Source organism: Stenella coeruleoalba, assembly GCF_951394435.1.
Source record: "Stenella coeruleoalba genome assembly, chromosome: 11".
Lineage (NCBI taxonomy): Eukaryota > Metazoa > Chordata > Mammalia > Artiodactyla > Delphinidae > Stenella > Stenella coeruleoalba.
The window spans coordinates 7,041,578-7,064,563 of NC_137157.1; the positions used below are offsets into that span (position 1 = coordinate 7,041,578).

Here is a 22,986-nt window from a genome sequence, read left to right on the forward strand (position 1 = left end):
GAGGGCTCCATGAGATATGTCTCCAGGGAAACGATCATACAGATAAAACACCTTATTTATCTAAGTGTATTGCAAGGAGATTAATATTTTTGGTAGAGATTTTGGATGAATTAATTATAGGTACAGAGAAAACAAATTTTTAAAAAAGAGGAAAAAACAAAATTATACACAAAGAGTAGTTACAGTACACTACGTGACTCAGGAATACTATTTACATAGTTTTAAAATGTAAACCCTCAGGCTTCCCTGGTGGTGCAGTGGTTAAGAATCCGCCTGCCAATGCAGGGGGGACACGGGTTCGAGCCCTGGTCCGGGAAGATCCCACATGCCGCAGAGCAGCTAGGCCCGTGCGCCACAACTACTGAGCCTGCGCTCTAGAGCTCGTGAGCCACAACTACTGAAGCCCGTGCGCCTAGAGCCCGTGCTCTGCTCTAGAGAAGCCACTGCAGTGAGAAGCCCCCGCACTGCAACAAAGAGTAGCGCCTGCTCGCCGCAACTAGAGAAAGCCCGTGCGCAGCAACAAAGACCCAATGCAGCCAAAAATTAATTAATTAATAAAAAAATAAACACAATGTAAATCCTCAATATTGATCTAAATAAAATTACAATACAAGCCTATTAGAATGACTAAAAAAAGGTAAATGTTGGAAATGATATGGAACAAATGGACCCTCTCATTCATTGCCAGTGAGAATGCAAAATGGGTGCCAGCCATTTTGGAAAGGTTTTACAGTTTCCTACAAAACTAAATATACGCTTGCCGCATGACCCCACAATCCCACTGCTAGGTATTTACCTAAGTAAAAGGAAAACCTATGTTCACACAAAACTTGTACATGAACATTTATAGTGGTTTTATCTGTAACTGCCAAAAAACTAGAAACAATCCACATGTTTCTTACTTGGTGAATGGACAAACCATGGTACATCCATGCAATGGACAGCTACTCAGCAATAAGAAGGAACAAACACTGCTACACACAACTGGGTAGACCTCAAATGCCTTGTGCTAAGTGAAAGAAACCAGGCTCAAAAGACTACATACTGGGGAATTCCCTGGAGGTCCAGTGGTTAGGACCCTGTGCTTCCACTGCAGGGGGCCCAGGTTCAATCCCTGGTCAGGGAACTAAGATCCCACAATCCTGCTGCACAGCCAAATAAATAAATAAAAGACTACATACTGGATGTTTTTTTGTTGTTGTTTATTTATTTATTTATTTATTTTACTTTTGGCTGCGCTGGGTCTTTGTCGCAGCGCACAGGCTCAGTACTTGCCCCATGGCATGTGGAATCTTAGTTCCCCGACCAGGATCGAACCCGCGTCCCCTGCATTGGAAGGCGGATTCTTAACCACTGGACCACCAGGGAAGTCCCTGGATGTTTCCACTTATATGACCATCTTGCAAAGGCAAAACTATGGGACCAGAAACTGCTCACTGGATGCCAGGGGCTAGGAGTGGGGAAAAGGTTGACTATAAATGAGTATGGGGGAATTTTTTGAAATGATGAAACTGTTCTGTATCCTGGTTGTGGTGGCAATTATACAATTGCATACGTTTGTCAAAACTCACAGAACTGCACACTAAAAGAGATGGATTTCACTCTGTATAAATAATACCTTAATTTTTTAAAAATGAGTGAAAAGAGCCCACTGTGTGGGAGAGGGACTTAAAAGCCAAAATGAGGACTTCCCTGGTGGCCCGGTGGTTAAGAATCCACCTGCCAATGCAGGGGACACGGGTTCAAGCCCTGGTCCGGGAAGATCCCACATGCCGCGGAGCAACTAGACCGCGTGCCACAACTACTGAAGCCCACGCGCCTAGAGCCCATGCTTGGCAACAAGAGAAGCCACCGCAATGAGACGCCCGCGCACTGCACGAAGAGTAGCCCCCGCTCGCCGCAACTAGACAAAGCCAGCGCGCAGCAACGAAGACCCAATACAACCAAAAATAAATAAATAAATAATAATAATTAATTATTTAAAAAAAGCCAAAATAACATAAAAGTCAGCAAAAAAGCAAAACTGATACTTAAAATTTTTTAACAACTGAAGATGTCATTACTCAGAATAAAACATTTACAATGCAAAAAACTAGGATATAACTATACTGGAAGACTAGAGAAAGGTGAGATGTATGTTGGAGGTGGCAGTAAGTGTGCAGCTGTTACAAGAGCTAAATCCTCATCTTTCGTTGTAGGAATTCATTTGATAATGTTTAAATCTGAAAAATTAAGACAAAGCAGGATAAGCTTTCTATTTAGAACCATGGAGGCAAAATCAAAGGCTTCAGCTAGAAAATTGGAAGCTGGAAAGACTCCCACCCTGGGTTGTGGGAATCATGGGTGAAGAGGATGGGTGAAGGGACAAAAGACAGCTAGTTTTTTGTTTCAAGTCTTAAAACTTGGACTCCTCGAACTATGTATATGCATATCTTTGATGACAATAAAACTTTTTAAAATGAAAATTTGGTTAATTAAAAAAAAGAAAAAAGGAAGCAACATAGGACTCTGTCTCTAAGGCACCTGCCAACATGGGCCTTATTAGGGGCTCTCCAACCTCTGAATAGTCCCTCCCTAAATATGTAGCACACACTTCTCCGTGTTGCTGGGTCACAGATAAGCTTATTCCCACGAAAATCCTCTCTTCCCAATAGCACTAGATGGAGAGCAGGAAGCCTCCAGAGACCAGGTATGTGGCTCTGTCCTGTCACCTGGGGCAGCCTGGGTCTAGTCACTGTTCTTCTGGGAGCCTACGTTTCCTCCTCTATAAAGTGGGAGCTACTGGGTTGCTGCGAGGTTTCAATAGATGGGCAACACCTAATCCAGCACGTGGCCCTCAGTGGGCATCCAGTGTCCATTTGTGTTTTCCTGACAGAGGGTTGGGAGGAGGGGCTTCTGCCATAGGTTCCTGGACCTGGGATATTAAAGAGGGTATGTAACCCCAGGCAGGTGTCCTGCTCACCACCACCCGATTCACATATGAGTGTCGAACCATATTCCAGGGCTACTCACATGCATTAGGGGTCACCTGTTCCTTTAGGTTTGTCTAGGTCACTGCTACAGAACTCTGAGGTGAGCTTACAGCCAGCCCATGGCAGGTGGGGCCTCTGTTTGACACTTTGCCAGGAACACAGGGAATTTCTCCAGAGCCCTCACATTCTCTCTCTCTCTCTCACACACACACACACACACACACACACACACAGTTGGTTGACCATTTGAGATCAAGGAGTATGACCTCTGTTTTTGCTACAGTGAGACAGTCCCTCTAAACTCTGACAGAGGTCCCTACCTGTGATGATTCCCCAGCAATCTCATGGTCAGGAGCTGTTTTCCCCACACACCCCTGAAAATAGTAGTACACCACTCCTGCAGGTAGATGAAGAAAGACTAGTTAAAACGTTTAAAAGAGTGATGTAATTATTTTTAAATGTCAGTATTTACAATATGCCAGAAATTATATCCTTTTCAACTATTTTAATGTGTGATGAAAGATATTAGATATTAACTTACAATGTGTGAAGGGATAGTTTTTCAAAAGGTATGCAAGCAAAAATTTGAAGATCACTGCTGTAGGACATTATTTGGTTGTATGCGTTTTTTGGTTTGTTTGCCGGTTTTGTGGGGTATGCATGGATTTTAGAGTGAGATATGGGTTCAAATCCCAGACTCACCATGAAGGTGCAGAGGGAAGAAAGGGGGAAAGAAGACCAGCCTTGGCTCTGAGCAGTGTGACCAGCCCTGGGGAGCCAGGTACATGGCAGTCTCAAGAGGGGGCCTCTGGGAATCCCAGTGAGTAGCTGGAGACTGGGGTCCTGCCATCATCCCCAAATTACCCCAGCACCCAGACCCTTACCTGCAAGAATGAAGATGTGTACTACATACAGCAACTTGTATAGCCTGGAAGGAAAGCAGAGCTGAGTGTGAGGCTGGGGCCTCGTGCCCTCACCGGTGGGTGCTGGTTTTCCTCCCCAGTCCAAGCCCCAGGACCTATTCCACCAGCACTCGTCCAATCAATACTTGTGGATGAATGAATCCATCAGCAGTAACAGGGCTCAGCCTGGGCTCCCTGCTGACTGGCCGGCATGCTCTGTGCCTCTGCCTACTGCTGAGAAAGCCAGACTTGGTGCCTGGAACCCACAAGGATCCCCTGACCCACTCCCTTCTCCTTTCCTTCTTTACTTGTTTACACAGGTCCATCTTGCCTCTCCAGCCAGAAGGCAGGGACTTAGCCTTGGCTGGACACTCATAGTTATTCATTCAAGTGCTGGATTAGCTCTTCCCCCCAAAGCCCTCCAAAGCCCTCCCTACTCTGGACTGACAGATCCCACAACCTGGATTAGAAATAATATCTCATTGTCCATCCTCCTCTTCTAGGATCCCTCCCTTGGGACAAACAGAGCATCTTTTTTTTTAATTTTTTTTTTTTTTTTTTTTGGCTGTGCTGCACTGCATGCAGGATGGTTCCTCGACCTGGGCCTCCACAGTGAAAGCGCCAAATCCTAACCACTAGGCAACCAGGGAACTCCCTCAAACAGAGCATCTCGGCACTGCCAGGATGATGGCTCCCTGCCTACACACACACAGGCATGTCCCACCTGTCAGTACCAGGCCCTCCACTCTGACCCTGAGTCCCAGAGACACTATAACACCCTCCACCCTGACCCTGAGTCCCAGAGACACTATAACAGTCAGGGAAAAGGGAATATAGAACCCTATTTTCCCATCCTTGTGGCACCAAGTGAGGGGTCCCCTTTCCTGGTCTTTTGGGGCATGGTAACAGGGCCCACCTAAACTTTACCTCTCTCTCTGGCAGCACAGACCAAACACCATTTTCAGTCTAAGAAGAAAAGATGGCAACAGTCAATGCATCACATAGACCCAGGGTCCTGGTGTTCCTTTACTCTGTGGCTTGCAGGGATTGCAATGGGCTAGAGGCAGTTGGGGGAATGGCAGGACCTCCACAAGCAGGGTTCATCCAGGGGAGAGCCTGCTGGTCACAGCTGGAGGCTAAACTCAGGATGGAGTGGGCTAGCACTAGGAGCTTGGAAAATGCTCAGGAATTTCTCCCAAGACCTCAGAGCCCCAAACAAAAGCTGGTTTCAACGTCCTCAGAGCTGGAAAGGTAGGTCCCAGGGAATCAGGATGGGAAAAGCGGGGTTGGGAGAGGATTAAGGAAAAAGGTATAGCTCTGTTAAACATTTTGTGTAAAATGACCCCAGGTGTAGGTGGCTAATTATAATAGTAAATAAAAAGGATTAAAAACTACGAACAGTTTAAAGTATTTTCTGTGTTATACAGCATTTTGGGAATAATCTTGGGAGTTCTGGGGGAGATTCCCTAGCTGCCTCAGAAATTCCCTGTCTAGAATCCCACCTTCAGTGTCAAATTGCATATAAACTGACACTGTGGTACAGTCAATGTCTCCAGGGTGAGGTGGACCTCAGTGTGGCCTGGTGAGCCTCTGTTTCCCAAGTGAGTTCCCCATTCTCCACAGGGACTATTTCGTTTTTTTATTTTATTTTATTTTTTTAGATGTACGTGGGCCTCTCACTGTTGTGGCCTCTCCCGTTGCGGAGCACAGGCTCCAGACGCGCAGGCTCAGCGGCCATGGCTCACGGGCCTAGCCGCTCCGCGGCATGTGGGATCTTCCCAGACTGGGGCACGAACCCGTGTCGCTTGCATCGGCAGCCGGACTCTCAACCACTGCACCACCAGGGAAGCCCCACAGGGACTATTTCGGAACCTCTCTTTAAACCTCCAGCCCCTCCTCTGCCTTCCTCACCTTCACCAGGGAACACACGCGCTACCAGATGGGTGTTCCCTAGACTTTCTGCCACCAAACTCATCCATCCTCTGCTTCTCACAGGTCATTTCCTCTTCAGGGGAGGAGGCTGCGCCCCCCTCTCTGGGGCTAGCCCCCTCTCGTACTCCATTCACCTGGTCTTCTCATAACCTGGGTGTTTGGAGGTCCCCTCTCTCACTTGTATATTCATCCTTTCCTTTTCTGGCTCCTTCCCATCAGTATTTAAACATATCACTCATCTCTTCCACTAAAAAAAGAAAGGCCTTCTCCCTTGAACCCATATCCCTTCTCCAGATACAGTCCTTATTGTCCCCTACCCTTCACACCAGTCTCCTTGAGAGAGCTGACTGCAGTACGTATCTTCACCCCTCTTCACCTCTCCCTCACTCCACAGCCCACTGCAATCTGTTTCTGTCCCCATCAACCTCTGAAGCCTCTCTCACCAAAGTCACCAATATGCTCCTAGTCACCAAATCCAGTGGGCCTTTTTCGGGCCTCAGCTCACTTCATCTCTCTGCAGGGAACTACAGCACCTCCCTTCATACTGAATTTCCTTCTCTGAGAATACTGCTAGCAGTATACTCTACAGTAAGCTTTTTAGTTATTTATAACTTGGTGTGAGCAAAGTTATCAGGCTTTTTCTGAGGGAAGGTTTGGAGGAGAGAAAATGAGTCCTGAGTGAGAGAAGAAGAGGGGGAAAGGGGGAACGTCAAGTAGAAAGGGATGCAGGACAGGCAGGCTAGGAGTCGTAAAGACAATTTTCACCTGCTTGGGTGGTTTACTGAGCGCAACCTTTTGAAACTGCTTACCAAATCTACCAACCCTGATGACGTTAGTGATTTGCAGAGTATCCTTTGACCATATCAGTGTACAGGCAACCTATTCACCTCCCCTCAGGCTCCAGGACTGAGACTGAGAAAGGCACCGGAGCTCAGCTAAGTCTGGCAGTCCAGTGCACAGCCCCTCCCTTTCACAGGAGAGCAATGTCTGTGTGTGACATCATGTCTTAGGGGGCTTTATGACAGGACAACCTCTCCAACCTTGGCCAGAGTAGCTTGTCATTGCCTCAGGGTGGCTTTAAATCCCAACCAGTCAGAGAAAGCACCTTTGTAGGTATCTCTTTTGTTCCATTCAATGCCATCAATGCTGCCTGAGCTCCTGCAATGTGCCAAGCTGTATGCAAAGCCCTGTAGAGACACAAAGACACAAAGGTGTATAAGACTCAGTCTTGTCACATAACACAATAATCTTGTTTTTAAAATAACCATTTAAAATGACCATTTCTAAGTGTAATCCATTTATTCAACCAGTGTCTGCTGAGCTTTCATTCTGGTCCAGGAATAATGCTCAGGGGATAGAAATGTAAACAGGACACACAGACTGCCCTCAGGGTGCCTGAAGAAGTCAAATAGACATCTTCTGATTCAAGACAATAGCTTTTATACCCTCCCCAAATTACTATAAATGTAACTAAATAATAATTACAAAACTATGGTGGTTAAAACTGAAGAATGCCTTAGTTTCACATACACATGAAATATTTACCAAGAAAGATCACATTCTCAACCATGAAACAAGCCTCTATAATTTAAAAGATTTGAGTAAGACGCGGAGATCACCTTCCTCCCCACAGATACACCAGAAATACATCTACGCGTGGAACAACTCCTACGGAGCACCTACTGAACGCTGGCAGAAGACCTCAGACCTCCCAAAAGGCAAGGAACCCCCCACGTACCTGGTTAGGGCAAAAGAAAAAACTAAACAGAGACAAAAGGATAGGGACGGGTCCTGCACCAGCGGGAGAGAGTTGTGAAGGAGGAAAAGTGTCCACACACTAGGAAGCCCCTTCGCGGGTGGAGACTTCGGGAGGCGGAGTGGGGGAGCTTGGGAACCGCGGAGGAGAGCACAGCAACAGGGGTGCAGAGGGCAAAGCGGACAGATTCCAGCGCAGAGGATCGGGCCGACCGGCACTCACCAGCCGAGAGGCTTGTCTGCTCGCCCGCCGGGGCGGGCGGGACTGGGAGCTGAGGCTCCGGCTTTTGTCGGAGCGCCGGGAGAGGACTGAGGTTGGCGGCGTGAACACAGCCTGCAGGGCGTTAGTGCACCGGGAGAGAGCTTCCGGGGAAAAGTCTGGACCTGCCGAAGAGGCAAGAGACTTTTACGTCCCTCTTTGTTTCCTGGTGCACGAGGAGAGGGGATTAAGAACGCTGCTTGAGAGAGCTCCAGGGACGGGCGCGAGCCGCGGCTAAAAGTGCGGAGCCCAGAGACAGACATGAGACGCTAAGGCCGCTGCTGCCGCCACCAGGAGGCCTGTGTGCGAACACAGGTCACTAGCCACACGCCCTTCCGGGGAGCCTGTGCAGCCCGCCACTGCCAGGGTCCCGGGATCCAGGGACAACTCCCCCGGGAGAACGCACCGCGCGCCTCAGGTTGCAACGTCACGCCGGCCTCTGCCGCCGCAGGCCCGCCCCACACTCCGTGACCCTCCCTACCCCGAGGCCTGAGTGAGCCAGAGCCTCCGAATCAGCGGCTCCTTTAACCCCGTCCTGTCTGAGCAAAGAACAGACGCCCTCCGGCGACCTACATGCACAGGCGGGGCCAAATCCAAAGCTGAGCCCCTAGGAACTGTGAGAACAAAGAAGAGAAAGGGAAATCTCTCCCAGCAGCCTCAGAAGCAGCGGATTAAAGCTCCACAATCAACTTGATATACCCTGCATCTGTGGAATACCTGAATAGACAACGAATCATCCCAAATTAAGGAGCCCTGTGGATGAAAGGCTCTTGGTGCTGCAGCCAGGAGTCAGTGCTGTGCCTCTGAGGTGGGAGAGCCAACTTCAGGACGCTGGTCCACAAGAGGCCTCCCAGCTGCACATAATATCAAACAGCAAAAATCTCCGAGAGATCTCCATCTCAACGCCAGCACCCAGCTTCACTCAACGACCAGCAAGCTACAGTGCTGGACATCCTATGCCAAACAACTAGCAAGACAGGAACACAACCCCACCATTAGCAGAGAGGCTGCCCAAAATCATAAGTCTACAGACACCCCAAAACACACCACCAGACGTGGACCTGCCCACCAGAAAGACAAGATCCAGCCTCATCCACCAGAACACAGGCACTAGTACCCTCCACCAGGAAGCCTACACAACCCACTGAACCAACCTTAGCCACTGGGGACAGACACAAAAAACAACAGGAACTACGAACCTTCAGCCTGCAAAAAAGGAGACCCCAAACACAGTAAGATAAGCAAAATGAAAAGACAGAAAAACACACAGCAGATGAAGGAGCAAGATAAAAACCCACCAGACCTAACAAATGAAGAGGAAATAGGCAGTCTACCTGAAAAAGAATTCAGAATAATGATAGTAAGGTTGATCCGAAATCTTGGAGATAGAATGGACAATAGAATGGACAAAATGCAAGAATCAGTTAACAAGGACCTAGAAGAACTAAAGATGAAACAAGCAACGATGAACAACACAATAAATGAAATTAAAAGTACTCTAGATGGAATCAATAGCAGAATAACTGAGGCAGAAGAACGGATAAGTGACCTGGAAGATAAAATAGTGGAAATAACTACTGCAGAGCAGAATAAAGAAAAAAGAATGAAAAGAACTGAGGACAGTCTCAGAGACCTCTGGGACAACATTAAACGCACCAACATTCGAATTATAGGGGTTCCAGAAGAAGAAGAGAAAAAGAAAGGGACTGAGAAAATATTTGAAGAGATTATAGTTGAAAACTTCCCTAATATGGGAAAGGAAATAGTTAATCAAGTCCAGGAAGCACAGAGAGTCCCATACAGGATAAATCCAAGGAGAAATACGCCAAGACACATATTAATCAAACTGTCAAAAATTAAATACAAAGAAAACATATTAAAAGCAGCAAGGGAAAAACAACAAATAACACACAAGGGAATCCCCATAAGGTTAACAGCTGATCTTTCAGCAGAAACTCTGCAAGCCAGAAGGGAGTGACAGTGAAAGTGTTGAAGGAGAAAAACCTGCAACCAAGATTACTCTACCCAGCAAGGATCTCATTCAGATTTGATGGAGAAATTAAAACCTTTACAGACAAGCAAAAGCTGAGAGAGTTCAGCACCACCAAACCAGCTCTACAACAACTGCTAAAGGAACTTCTCTAGGCAAGAAACACAAAAGAAGGAAAAGACCTACAATAACGAACCCAAAACAATTAAGAAAATGGGAATGGGAACACACATATCGATAATTACCTTAAATGTAAATGGACTAAATGCTCCCACCAAAAGACACAGATTGGCTGAATGGATACAAAAACAAGACCCATATATTTGCTGTCTACAAGAGACCCACTTCAGACCTAGAGACACATACAGACTGAAAGTAAGGGGATGGAAAAAGGTATTTCATGCAAATGGAAACCAAAACAAAGCTGGAGTAGCAATTCTCATATCAGACAAAATAGACTTTAAAACAAAGACTATTAGAAGAGACAAAGAAGGACACTACATAATGATCAAGGGATCGATCCAAGAGGAAGATATAACAATTGTAAATATTTATGCACCCAACATAGGTGCACCTCAATACATAAGGCAAATACTGACAACCATAAAAGGGGAAATCGACAGTAACACATTCATAGTAGGGGACTTTAACACCCCACTTTCACCAATGGACAGATCATCCAAAATGAAAATAAATAAGGAAACACAAGCTTTAAATGATACATTAAACGAGATGGAGTTAATTGATATTTATAGGACATTCCATCCAAAAACAACAGAATACACATTTTTCTCAAGTGCTCATGGAACATTCTCCAGGATAGATCATATCTTGGGTCACAAATCAAGCCTTGGTAAATTTAAGAAAATTGAAATTGTATCAAGTATCTTTTCCGACCACAACGCTATGAGACTCGATATCAATTACAGGAGAAGATCTGTAAAAAATACAAACACATGGAGGCTAAACAATACACTACTTAATAACGAAGTGATCACTGAAGAAATCAAAGAGGAAATCAAAAAATACCTAGAAACAAATGACAATGGAGACACGACGACTCAAAATCTATGGGATGCAGCAAAAGCAGTTCTAAGAGGGAAGTTTGTAGCAATACAATCTTACCTTAAGAAACAGGAAACATCTCGAATAAACAACCTAACCTTGCACCTAAAGCAATTAGAGAAAGAAGAACAAAAAAACCCCCAAAGTTAGCAGGAGGAAAGAAATCATAAAAATCAGATCAGAAATAAATGAAAAAGAAATGAAGGAAACGATAGCAAAGATCAATAAAACTAAAAGCTGGTTCTTTGAAAGGATAAACAAAATTGATAAACCATTAGCCAGACTCATCAAGAAAAAAAGGGAGAAGACTCAAATCGATAGAATTAGAAATGAAAAAGGAAGAAGTAACAACTGACACTGCAGAAATACAAAAGATCATGAGAGATTACTACAAGCAACTCTATGCCAATAAAATGGACAACCTGGAAGAAATGGACAAATTCTTAGAAAGGCACAACCTGCCAAGACTGAATCAGAAAGAAATAGAAAATATGAACAGACCAATCACAAGCACTGAAATTGAAACTGTGATTAAAAATCTTCCAACAAGCAAAAGCCCAGGACCAGATGGCTTCACAGGCGAATTCTATCAAACATTTAGAGAAGAGCTATCACCTATCCTTCTCAGACTCTTCCAAAATATAGCAGAGGGAGGAACACTCCCCAACTCATTCTACGAGGCCACCATCACCCTGATACCAAAACCAGACAAGGATGTCACAAAGAAAGAAAACTACAGGCCAATATCACTGATGAACATAGATGCAAAGATCCTCAACAAAATACTAGCAAACAGAATCCAACAGCACATTAAACGGATCATACACCATGATCAAGTGGGGTTTATTCCAGGAATGCAAGGATTCTTCAATATACGCAAATCAATCAACGTGATACACCATATTAACAAATTGAAGGAGAAAAACCATATGATCATCTCAATAGATGCAGAGAAAGCTTTTGACAAAATTCTACACCAATTTATGATAAAAACCCTGCAGAAAGTAGGCATAGAGGGAACTTTCCTCAACATAATAAAGGCCATATATGACAAACCCACAGCCAACATCGTCCTCAATGGTGAAAAACTGAAAGCATTTCCACTAAGATCAGGAACAAGACAAGGTTGCCCACTCTCACCACTCTTATTCAACATAGTTTTGGAAGTTTTAGCCACAGCAATCAGAGAAGAAAAGGAAATAAAAGGAATCCAAATCGGAAAAGAAGAAGTAAAGCTGTCACTGTTTGCAGATGACATGATACTATACATAGAGAATCCTAAAGATGCTACCAGAAAACTACTAGAGCTAATCAATGAATTTGGTAAAGTAGCAGGATACAAAATTAATGCACAGAAATCTCTGGCATTCCTATACACTAAGGATGAAAAATCTGAAAGTGAAATCAAGAAAACACTCCCATTTACCATTGCAACAAAAAGAATAAAATACCTAGGAATAAACCTACCTAAGGAGACAAAAGACCTGTATGCAGAAAATTATAAGACACTGATGAAAGAAATTAAAGATGATACAAATAGATGGAGAGATATACCATGTTCTTGGATTGGAAGAATCAACATTGTGAAAATGACTCTACTACCCAAAGCAATCTACAGATTCAATGCAATCCCTATGAAACTACCACTGGCATTTTTCACAGAACTAGAACAAAAAATTTCACAATTTGTATGGAAACACAAAAGACCCCGAATAGCCAAAGCAATCTTGAGAACGAAAAATGGAGCTGGAGGAATCAGGCTTCCTGACTTCAGACTATACTACAAAGCTACAGTAATCAAGACAGTATGGTACTGGCACAAAAACAGAAATATAGATCAATGGAACAGGATAGAAAGCCCAGAGATAAACCCACACACATATGGTCACCTTATCCTTGACAAAGGAGGCAGAAATGTACAGTGGAGAAAGGACAGCCTATTCAATAAGTGGTGCTGGGAAAACTGGACAGCTACATGTAAAAGTATGAGATTAGATCACTCCCTAACACCATACACAAAAATAAGCTCAAAATGGATTAAAGACCTAAATATAAGGCCAGAAACTATCAAACTCTTAGAGGAAAACATAGGCAGAACACTCTATGACATAAATCACAGCAAGGTCCTTTTTGACCCACCTCCTAGAGAAATGGAAATAAAAACAAAAGTAAACAAATGGGACCTAATGAAACTTAAAAGCTTTTGCGCAGCAAAGGAAACCATAAAGAAGACCAAAAGACAACCCTCAGAATGGGAGAAAATATTTGCAAATGAAGCAACTGACAAAGGATTAATCTCCAAAATTTATAAGCAGCTCATGCAGCTTAATAACAAAAAAACAAAGAACCCAATCCAAAAATGGGCAGAAGACCTAAATAGACATTTCTCCAAAGAAGATATACAGAGTGCCAACAAACACATGAAAGAATGCTCAACATCACTAATCATTAGAGAAATGCAAATCAAAACTACAATGAGATATCATCTCACACCAGTCAGAATGGCCATCATCAAAAAATCTAGAAGCAATAAATGCTGGAGAGGGTGTGGAGAAAAGGGAACCCTCTTACACTGTTGGTGGGAATGTAAATTGATACAGCCACTGTGGAGAACAGTATGGAGGTTCCTTAAAAAGCTACAAATAGAACTACCATATGACCCAGCAATCCCACTACTGGGCATATACCCTGAGAAAACCATAATTCAAAAAGAGTCATGTACCAAAATGTTCATTGCAGCTCTATTTACAATAGCCCAGAGATGGAAACAACCTAAGTGTCCATCATCAGATGAATGGATAAAGAAGATGTGGCACATATATACAATGGAATATTACTCAGCCATAAAAAGAGACAAAATTGAGCTATTTGTAATGAGGTGGATAGACCTAGAGTCTGTCATACAGAGTGAAGTAAGTCAGAAAGAGAGAGACAAATACCGTATGCTAACACATATATATGGAATTTAAGAAAAAAAAATGTCATGAAAAACCTAGGGGTGAAACAGGAATAAAGACACAGACTTACTAGAGAATGGACTTGAGGCTATGGGGAGGGGGAAGGGTAAACGGTGACAAAGCGATAAAGAGGCATGGACATATATACACTACCAAACGTAAGGTAGATAGCTAGTGGGAAGCAGCTGCATAGCACAGGGAGATCAGCTCGGTGCTTTGTGACCGCCTGGAGGGGTGGGATAGGGAGGGTGGGAGGGAGGGAGACGCAAGCGGGAAGAGATATGGGAATATATGTATATATATAACTGATTCATTTTGTTGTGAAGCTGAAACTAACATACCATTGTAAAGCAATTATACTCCAATAAAGATGTTAAAAAATAAATAAATAAATAAATAAAATTAAAATAAAATAAAAGATTTAAGTAATTTCAAGTACATTCTCTGACCACATGGAATTAAATTATAAATTAGTAACAGAAAGATCCTAGAAAAATCCCCAAATAATTGGATACTAAACAACACACCTTTAAATAATATATGTGTATGAGATGTAGAGAACAAACGTATGGACACCAAGGGGGGAAAGTGGCAGGGGAGGTGAGGTGGTGGTGTGATGAATTGGGAGATTGGGATTAACATGTATACACTAATATGTATAAAATGGATAACTAATAAGAACCTGCTGTATAAAAAAATAAAATAAAATAAAATTCAAAAATAAATAAATACATAAATAATATATGTGTGAAATAGGGAATTCCCTGGCAGTCTAGTGGTTAGAACTCTGTGCTCACTGCCAAGGGCCTGGGTTCAATCCCTGGTCAGGCAACTAAGATCCCACAGGATTTGCAGTGCAGCTAAAATATATATGTGTGTGTGTGTGTGTGTGTGTGTGTGTGTGTATACATATATATATATATATGTATATATATGAAATAAAAAATCAAAAGGAAAGTTAGAAAGCATTTTGAACTGAAAGAAAAGAAAAAATATCAAAATTTGCGGGATGCAGCTAAAGCAGTACATGGAGGGAAATTTATAGCACTAAAAACACCTATATTAGAAAATAAGAAATGTCTCTAGAAAATAAGCTTATGGTTACCAAAGGGTAAAGAGGGTGGGGGAGGGATAAATTAGGAGTTTGGGGTTAGCAGATACAAACCACTATATATAAAATAGATAAACATGGGACTTCCCTGGCAGTCCAGTGGTTAAGGCTCTGCACTTTCACTGCAGGGAGCGTGGGTTTCACTGCAGGGGGCATGGGGGCGTCAGGGAACTAAGATCCTGCATGCCACGTGGCACAGCCAAAAAGTAAAAAAAAATTAAAAAATAAAAAACAAGGTTCTACTGTATAGCACAGGGAACTATAATTCAACATCCTGTAATAAACTGTAATGGAAAAGAATATAAAAAAGAATATGTATAACTGAATCACTTTGCTCTACACCAGAAATTAACACAACATTGTAAATCAACTATACTTCAATAAATAATTAATTAAAAAAGAAAATAAGAAATGTCTCAAATCAATGACCTCAGTTTCTACTTTAAGAAACTAGAAATGGAAGAGCAAATAAAAGCCAACGTAAGCACAAGAAATTTTAAAAATCAGAGTGAAAAGAAATGAAATAGAAAACAGACAAAGAAAAGAAAAAAGTCAATAAAACCAAAAGCTCAACAAAGTGTACAATCCTCTAGATAGACTAGATCAGGAAAAAATGAATAAGATGCGAATTATCAATATCAAGAATGATAAAGGTGACTGATGCAGATTCTATAGATACTAAAATAAGGGAACATTATGAACAATGCTATGCGGATAAGTTTGACAACATAGATGACATGGACAAAATCTTTAAAAGACACAAAGTACCAAAGCTCATGCAAGAAGAAATATATAACCTGAATAACTCTATATCTATTAAAGACATTGAATTTATTTAACTTTCCCACAAAGAAAACTTCAGGTCCACATAGCTTTACTAGTAAATTCTACCAAACTTCTGAGGAAGAAATAATACCAATTCTACACAAACTCTTCTAGAAAAAAAGGAGGAAATACTTCCCATCTTGTTTTATGAGTGCAGCATTATCTGATATCAAAACCAGACAAAGATGACATGAGAAAACTACAAAACAACATCTCTCATAAACATTGATGCAAATATTATTTACAAAATCTTAGCAAATTGAAAACAACAACATATAAAAAGATAATACATCATTACCAAAGGAGTTTACCCTCGGGAATGCAAGGTTGATTCAACATTCAAAAACCAATCAATATAATTCACCATATTAATAGACTAAAAAACAAAAATCATATGATTATCTCAACAGATGCATAAAAAACATTTGACAAAATCAACATCTGTTCCTGAAAAAAATCTCCCAGCAAACTAGGAGTAGTTAGAACATCCTCAACCTGATGAAGGACATCTATGAAAAACTTAGAGCTAACAATATACCCGATGGTAAAATACTGAAGGTTTTCCCCTTAAATTCAGGAATAAGGCAAGGATGTTTGCCCTCATTGCTTCTATGCAACATTGTACTGGAAGTTTTAGACAGTGAACTAAGTTAAGAAATAGAAGTAATTATCCCTTACACCATCGGTAAACCTACCACACTCCTGAATGGGGCAACGATGTCAAAGAAGCAGCATAATATCAGACTTCCCTTACCATGCTTAATCTAGTCCAGTAACCAACCTAAAATCTGATTTATTATCACTTGTTGATTTTTTTCCTGAAGTCAAATTGTATACTTTTAGTAACAGATTTCTAGAGTCAGAACCTCATGACTGCGATGATTCAGCCCTTTACATGCATAACTTACAAAACTACTTGTGTTAACATTCCCTCATCAATTTATGCTGCAAATTGCAAATGAGACAAAAACCTCTCACTTGCATCTATATCATAATTTTGCTCATTGATTATACTAATGTTTTTCAGATTTGATACAATCAGCCATTAAATGATGATCACCTCTTTCAATGAACTACAAAGATTAAAATTAAAAAATAAAAGAGAGAAGTAAAAGGTAATCAGATTGGAAAGGAAGAAATAAAACTGCCTTTATTTTGCAGACAACATGATTGTGTATAAAATCCTGTGGGATCATCCAAAAAGCTACCAGAGTTTAGCAAAGTGAAGGATATAAGATCAATATGTAAAAACCAATTGTATTTGTTGTGAACCTAAAAGTGCTCTTAAACAAATGTATTAAAAGTCAGTTGTTCATAGCACTGAACAATTGGGAATTAAAATTTTAAAAATATCATTTACTATAGCATCAAAAATATGAAATACTCTGACAAAAAATATGTGGAAGATCTGTACACTAAAAACTACAAAACATTATTGAAAGAAATTAAAGACCTAAATAAATGAAGAGATAAACCAAGGTCGTGAATCAGAAGATTCAAAACTATTAAAATGTGAATTCCACACTCAAATTGATCTATAGATTCAGTGTAATCTCAATAAAATTTTCAGCAAACTTTTTTGGTAGTTGAAATTGATATGCTGTTCCTAAAGTCCATATGGAAGTGCCAACAACCTAGAATTTTGTAAAAGTAAAGTTGGACAGTAATCAAGACAGTATGAGATTGCTGATGTCAAGAGAGATGGAACAGAATAGAGTCTAGATATAGACCCATATATTGTCAGTTGATTTTAGACAAAGGTGCAAATGCAATTCCTTGAAGTGAAGGAAGCCTTGACCCTTAAATCATATAATTTTAAATTGACTTAATGAGGCAAAAGTAACACCAAGCTTTCCATATGTATACATATCCTGGTTAAGATTTTTGAACGTAAAGAACAAGAAAACATTAAGGCAGGAAAAAAAAAAAGGTTACCTAAAAAGAAAAAAGAATCAGAAATCAGAATGGCATAAGAATTACCACATGAAATACTAAATGTTAAAGGACAGTGTAGTCATGTTCTACAGAGTTTTGAGGGAAAATGATTGTGACTCAAGAATTCTATGCTGAGCCAAGTCAGCTTTCGGTGTCAAGACAACAGAAAGGTTCTCAGGAGCCACTAAGGCCAGACATCAGACTGCCATCTGTGTACAGTGCCTCTCTCTCCTACCTCAAACAACAGAGGTAAAAGAAAGTAGATCTTTAAATAAATCCATAATAGCGCTGGAAAGCAAAATGTGGTACCCTGTTGAACCAGAAGCCATAAGGAATCTCTCAGAAATGGAAGGCAGGCAGGATGCGGTTGACAGAGGAAACCAAAGAACAAAATACAGGCAGGAGAACATCACTGTGAGAGGCAGAGAGTCCCTGGGAGTCTCTGTCCGTCAGAGTGACAGATCTGGGGAGCAGGAGAGAAACTTATTGGGATGATTGGTTTGGGGATTCATGTGAAGCAAAAAGATGACTGACTTCCTCTCTTTCCCCACCTGTGGCAAGCAGACAAAAACAGATGCATCAACCACCAGGTGAGAGCAATGATTGTGAGGCCCCTTGCTGGATGGCTGGTAACACCCAGCAGGTCTGGGGACCCCCATTATCCCAAAGTCTAACCACAAGTGTACCCTGCCTAGCAATGTCTTATCTTGACTCCACAGAGACTAATGCCACTTCACAGTAAATAAAACCATTCAAAGAGAATCCATCAGAGAATCTCAAAGACAGACTTGAGCACTTAGCCAGAACTTGCCAAATATTTGAAGAAAACCAACAGTAGAAAAGAGAGGCACAATGCTATACAAACAAAAAAAAACTAATGACTAAGGAAAAGAGTTAATGGAGAAAATCAAAAGAGACTTTAAAGTAAATATTAAAATCCTCAAAAAGATAAGAGAGGATATGGCACCCATAAAAGTGAATTGTCTATTAGGGAAAAGAAACAGCACAGTGGAAATAAAAATAGAGCTGGTGTGGGCTTCCCTGGTGGCGTGGTGGTTGGGGGTCCGCCTGCTGATGCAGGGGACACAGGTTCATGCCCCGGTCTGGGAGGATCCCACATGCCGCGGAGCGGCTGGGCCCGTGAGCCATGGCCGCTGAGCCTGCGTGTCCGGAGCCTGTGCTCCGCAGCGGGAGAGGCCACAACAGTGAGAGGCCCGCGTACCAAAAAAAAAAAAAAAAAAATAGAGCTGGTGAAATATCGGCTTCCCACTAAGGCTTTTCAAGGACTTAAAAGTTTCAGCCGTGAGGGAGTAGCTGGTATTGGATTTACCTTTGCACAATAAACAAACATAAAACATAAAAGGGGACAAAATACATTCAACTACTTTTAGGCATGGAGAGCAACCAATGCAGATTTTCTCCTGAGGGTACTTCCCTAAGTGTGACCTGGAGTGGTCGAGCCAAGACAGGGAGCAGAATTCTTACTGGGTATAAGAGGCAGAGCCTGGGGTTTAGGGCTGCTAGTGTCACAGAATTTGAGGGTCAGGGAAGTGAAGTGGAGGTAACCATAGGCAAAGAGCCTGAAAGGTCTGAGTATAGATGTTCGAGTCCTTGGCCACCTGCTGGGCTGAGCAGATAAGACAGCGTAGCATACAACTTTGGGGAGCTGAGAGCACATGGGGAAATTCAGAGTCACATAGTGCTGGATGACATTGGAGACTGGGCCTGGCCAAAGTGAAGAGATTTTGGTGCATACTCCAGGCATTCAGTTAAGACTCCAGAAAAGCATCCCCTAGGAATAAGGACTGCATCTACAACTATGGGCAAAACTAAAATACTTCCAAACAACTGAAACCTAAATTCAAGCCTCAAAGCCTGCCAAAACAAAACTTGATGTTCCTTTTTTATTTTTTTGTGGTTTTAAAAAAACGTTTATTTTATATTGGAGTATAGTTGACTTACAATGTTGTGTTAGTTTCAGGTGTACAGCAAAGTGATTCAGTTATACATATACATGTATCTATTATTTTTCTTGATATTCCTTTAGAGAAAAATTAACATAATCTACAACATATCCATGATGTCCAGCTAACAATAAAAGTTACTAAACTTTGGGACTTCCCTAGTGGCACAGTGGTTAAGACTCTGCGCTCCTAATGCAGAGGGCCTGGGTTCAATCCCTAGTCAGGGAACTAGATCCCACATGCATGTCACAACTAAGGAGCCCACGTGCTGCAACTAAGGAGCTGATGAGCCACAACTAAGGAGCCCGCCTGCCACAATTAAGGAGCCAGCAAGCTGCAACTAAGACCCAGTGCAACCAAATAAATAAATATTTTTGTTAAAAGTTACTAAACTTATAAAGAAGGAGGAAAAATTAACTGATAATTAAGAGATAAACAGTCAAAGAAGTTGACCCAGGGATAATCTAGATATTGGAGTTAGCAGATAGGGACTTTTAAAAATGGCTATGATTAGCATGTTAAAGAAAATAAGACAAAAAGATAGACAAAACAGATGAAGAGCTAGAGTAATTCAACAGAGAATTCAAATCAGTAAAAAATCAAATAGACACTGTGGTAGGAAAGCCTCTAAGATAGTCACTAATAATCTCCACTTCCTAGTATTCATTTGAGTGTGGTCTGGATTTATTGAATAAATTTGGTAGACGTGAGATGTCACTTCCAAAATAAGTTTACAAAAAGACTGTGGCTTCCATCTTGAACACTGTACTCACTCTCACTCTCTGAACACTTGCTATGGGGGAAAACAGTTGCCTTATAATGAGGCAGCCCTGTGGAGAGCCCCAAGTGATGAGGGCCCAAGGCCTGCCAACAACCACGAAGTGGATGCCACCTCACACTCTCTTCCCCAGCCCAGGTGAGCCCTCAATGATACCACAGTGCCAGCTGACTGATGACCACCTCATGAGGGACCTTGAGCCAGAGGCACACAGCTAAGCCTCACCTGGATTCCTGGTCCCTAGGAAACCATGAGATAATAAATGTTTGTTGTTTTAGCTGATAAGTTTTGAGGTAATTTGTTCATAGCAATAGATAACATAGACATTCTAGAACAAAATACAATATCTGACATTAAGAACTCACTGGACCAAATGGGTTAACAGCAGACACAGCAGAAAATAGAATTAGTGTGGGGAACAGGTACAAGATGCTTTGTGAGCAACAAATGCTCTGTTCTCTGATCCCCATCCAAAGGTCTTGAGTTTCTCTTAGGGTCTGAATATACATACACATACTATGTGTAAAGCATTCTATGTTCCCTGTTAGGAAAACTCAGCAGTATAAAGATGTCATTTTTTTTCGGGGGGGCCACACCCACAGCTTGTGGGATCTTAGTTCCCCCACCAGGGATTGAACCCACACCCTCAGCAGTGAAAGCACAGAGTCCTAACCACTGGACAGCCAGGGAATTTCCAAGATGTCATTTCTATATTCAATTATAATCCATATTCAATGCAATCTCAATCAAAATCCTGATGATATTATATTATTTTTTTGTTTAGTTTTTTGTTTCCAGTTTTACTGAGAAATTGACATACATCACTGTAAAATTTTAACACATACAGCATGATGGTTTTATTTATATATATTGTGAAATAATTACCACAGTAGGTTCAGCTAACATCCATCTTCTCATATAGATACAATAAAAAGAAAAAAAAATTTCTCCTTATGATGAGAACTCTTAGGATTTACTCTTAAGGACTTTCTTATGTATCATAGAGCAGTGTAAGCTATAGTCATGTTGTGTATTACATTCCTAGTACTCATTTATCTTAAAACTGGAAATTTGTACCTTTTGACCTCCTTTCTCTAATTCCCCCTCTCTCTACCCTCTGCCTCTGTGACTTGGGGGGTTTTTTTTTTTGTTTTTAGATTCCACATGTAAGTGAGATCATACAGTATTTTTCTTTCTCTGTATGACTTATTTCACTTAGCATAATGCCTTCAAGGTCCATCCATGCTGTTGCAAATGGTAGGATTTCCTGTTTTTTCATGTCTGAATAATATTCCATTGTATATTTAGACCACAACTTCTTTATCCGTTCATCCATCATCAGTGGACACTTATGTTGCTTCCATGTCTTGTCTATTATAAATAATGCTGCTATGAACGTGGGGATGCAGATATCTTTTCAAGTTGGTGTTTTCATCTCCTTTGGCTACATTCCCAGAAATGGAATAGCTGGATTATATGGTAATTCTAATTCTTAATTTTTTAAGGATCCTCCATAGTGTGTTTCATAGTGGCTGTGCCAATTTACAATCCCACCAACAGGGTTTCCTTTTCCTTTCACAACTGTGCCATGATTTGTTATCTCTTGTTTTTTTGATGATGGCCATTCTAACAGGCATGAGGTGATATCTCATTGTGGTTTTAATTTGCATTTTCTCAATGACTAGTGATGTTGAGCATCTTTTCACGTACCTGTTGGCCTTTCATATATCTTCTTTGGAGAAATGTCTATTCAGGTCCTTCACCCATTTTTTAATTGGGTTATTTGGTTTCTCTGTTCATTTGTTTTGCTACTGATTCTTTACATACTTTGGATATTATAACTAAAATAAAGGAGAAACCTTGAGAGTAGCCAGAGAAAAACAAATCTAGGACCTATATGAGAAAAATCAATTTGAATGACAGCTAATTTCTCATTAGAGGCCATAGAGGCCAGAAGGAAGTGACACAATACTTTTCAAGTGTTGAAATGTCAATCCAGAATCCCATATCCATTGAAAATATCCTTCAGGAATGCTGGGGGAAATCAGGAAATTCTCAGATGAAGGAAAACCAAGAGAATTTGTCACCAACTGATAGGCTCAACTGACTTTTTTTTTGGAGGTAAAATTGGTATATTACATTTTATGAGTTTCAGTTGTACAACATTATAATCTGATATCTGTATATGCTACAAAGTGATCACCACCAAAAGTCTAGTTACCATCCATCACCATACAATTGACCCTCTTCACCCATTTCGCCTACCTTCCAGCTCCCTTCTGCTCTGATAATCACCAATCTGTTCTCTGTATCTATGAGTTTGTTTTTGTTTTATTTGCTCATTGTTTTTTACTTGCTTTTTTTTGTTTTGTTTTGTTTTTTAGATTCTACATATGAGTGAAATCATATGGTATTTGTCTTTCTTGAGATCCATCCATGTTGTCACAAATGTCAAGATTTTCTTCTTTTTTCCTTTTCATTCTTTTCCTGTTTTGTTGATCTGTCTGTCCGTTTTTTATGCCAATACCATACTGTTTTGAT

The 22,986-nt window shown here is 41.4% G+C and overlaps 1 protein-coding gene across 2 annotated transcripts in view; it reads right to left on the reverse strand.

Moving 5' to 3' along the window:
• The window catches only part of LOC307193970 (uncharacterized protein), a 32,333-nt gene that overhangs the window by 2,571 nt on the left and 6,776 nt on the right, over positions 1 to 22,986 (reverse strand). Inside the window, exons 2-5 of one of the 2 annotated variants that reach the window (XM_079936592.1) lie at positions 6,912 to 6,993; positions 4,802 to 4,840; positions 3,857 to 3,900; positions 3,293 to 3,369 (exon numbers count right to left, since the gene is read on the reverse strand). In XM_079936592.1, the coding sequence (XP_079792718.1) occupies positions 3,293 to 3,369; positions 3,857 to 3,900; positions 4,802 to 4,840; positions 6,912 to 6,937 (186 nt within the window). In that variant the 5' untranslated portion in view covers positions 6,938 to 6,993. The remainder of the gene's footprint in view (positions 1 to 3,292; positions 3,370 to 3,856; positions 3,901 to 4,801; positions 4,841 to 6,911; positions 6,994 to 22,986) is intronic. The other variant, XM_079936593.1, reaches the window with a different exon arrangement.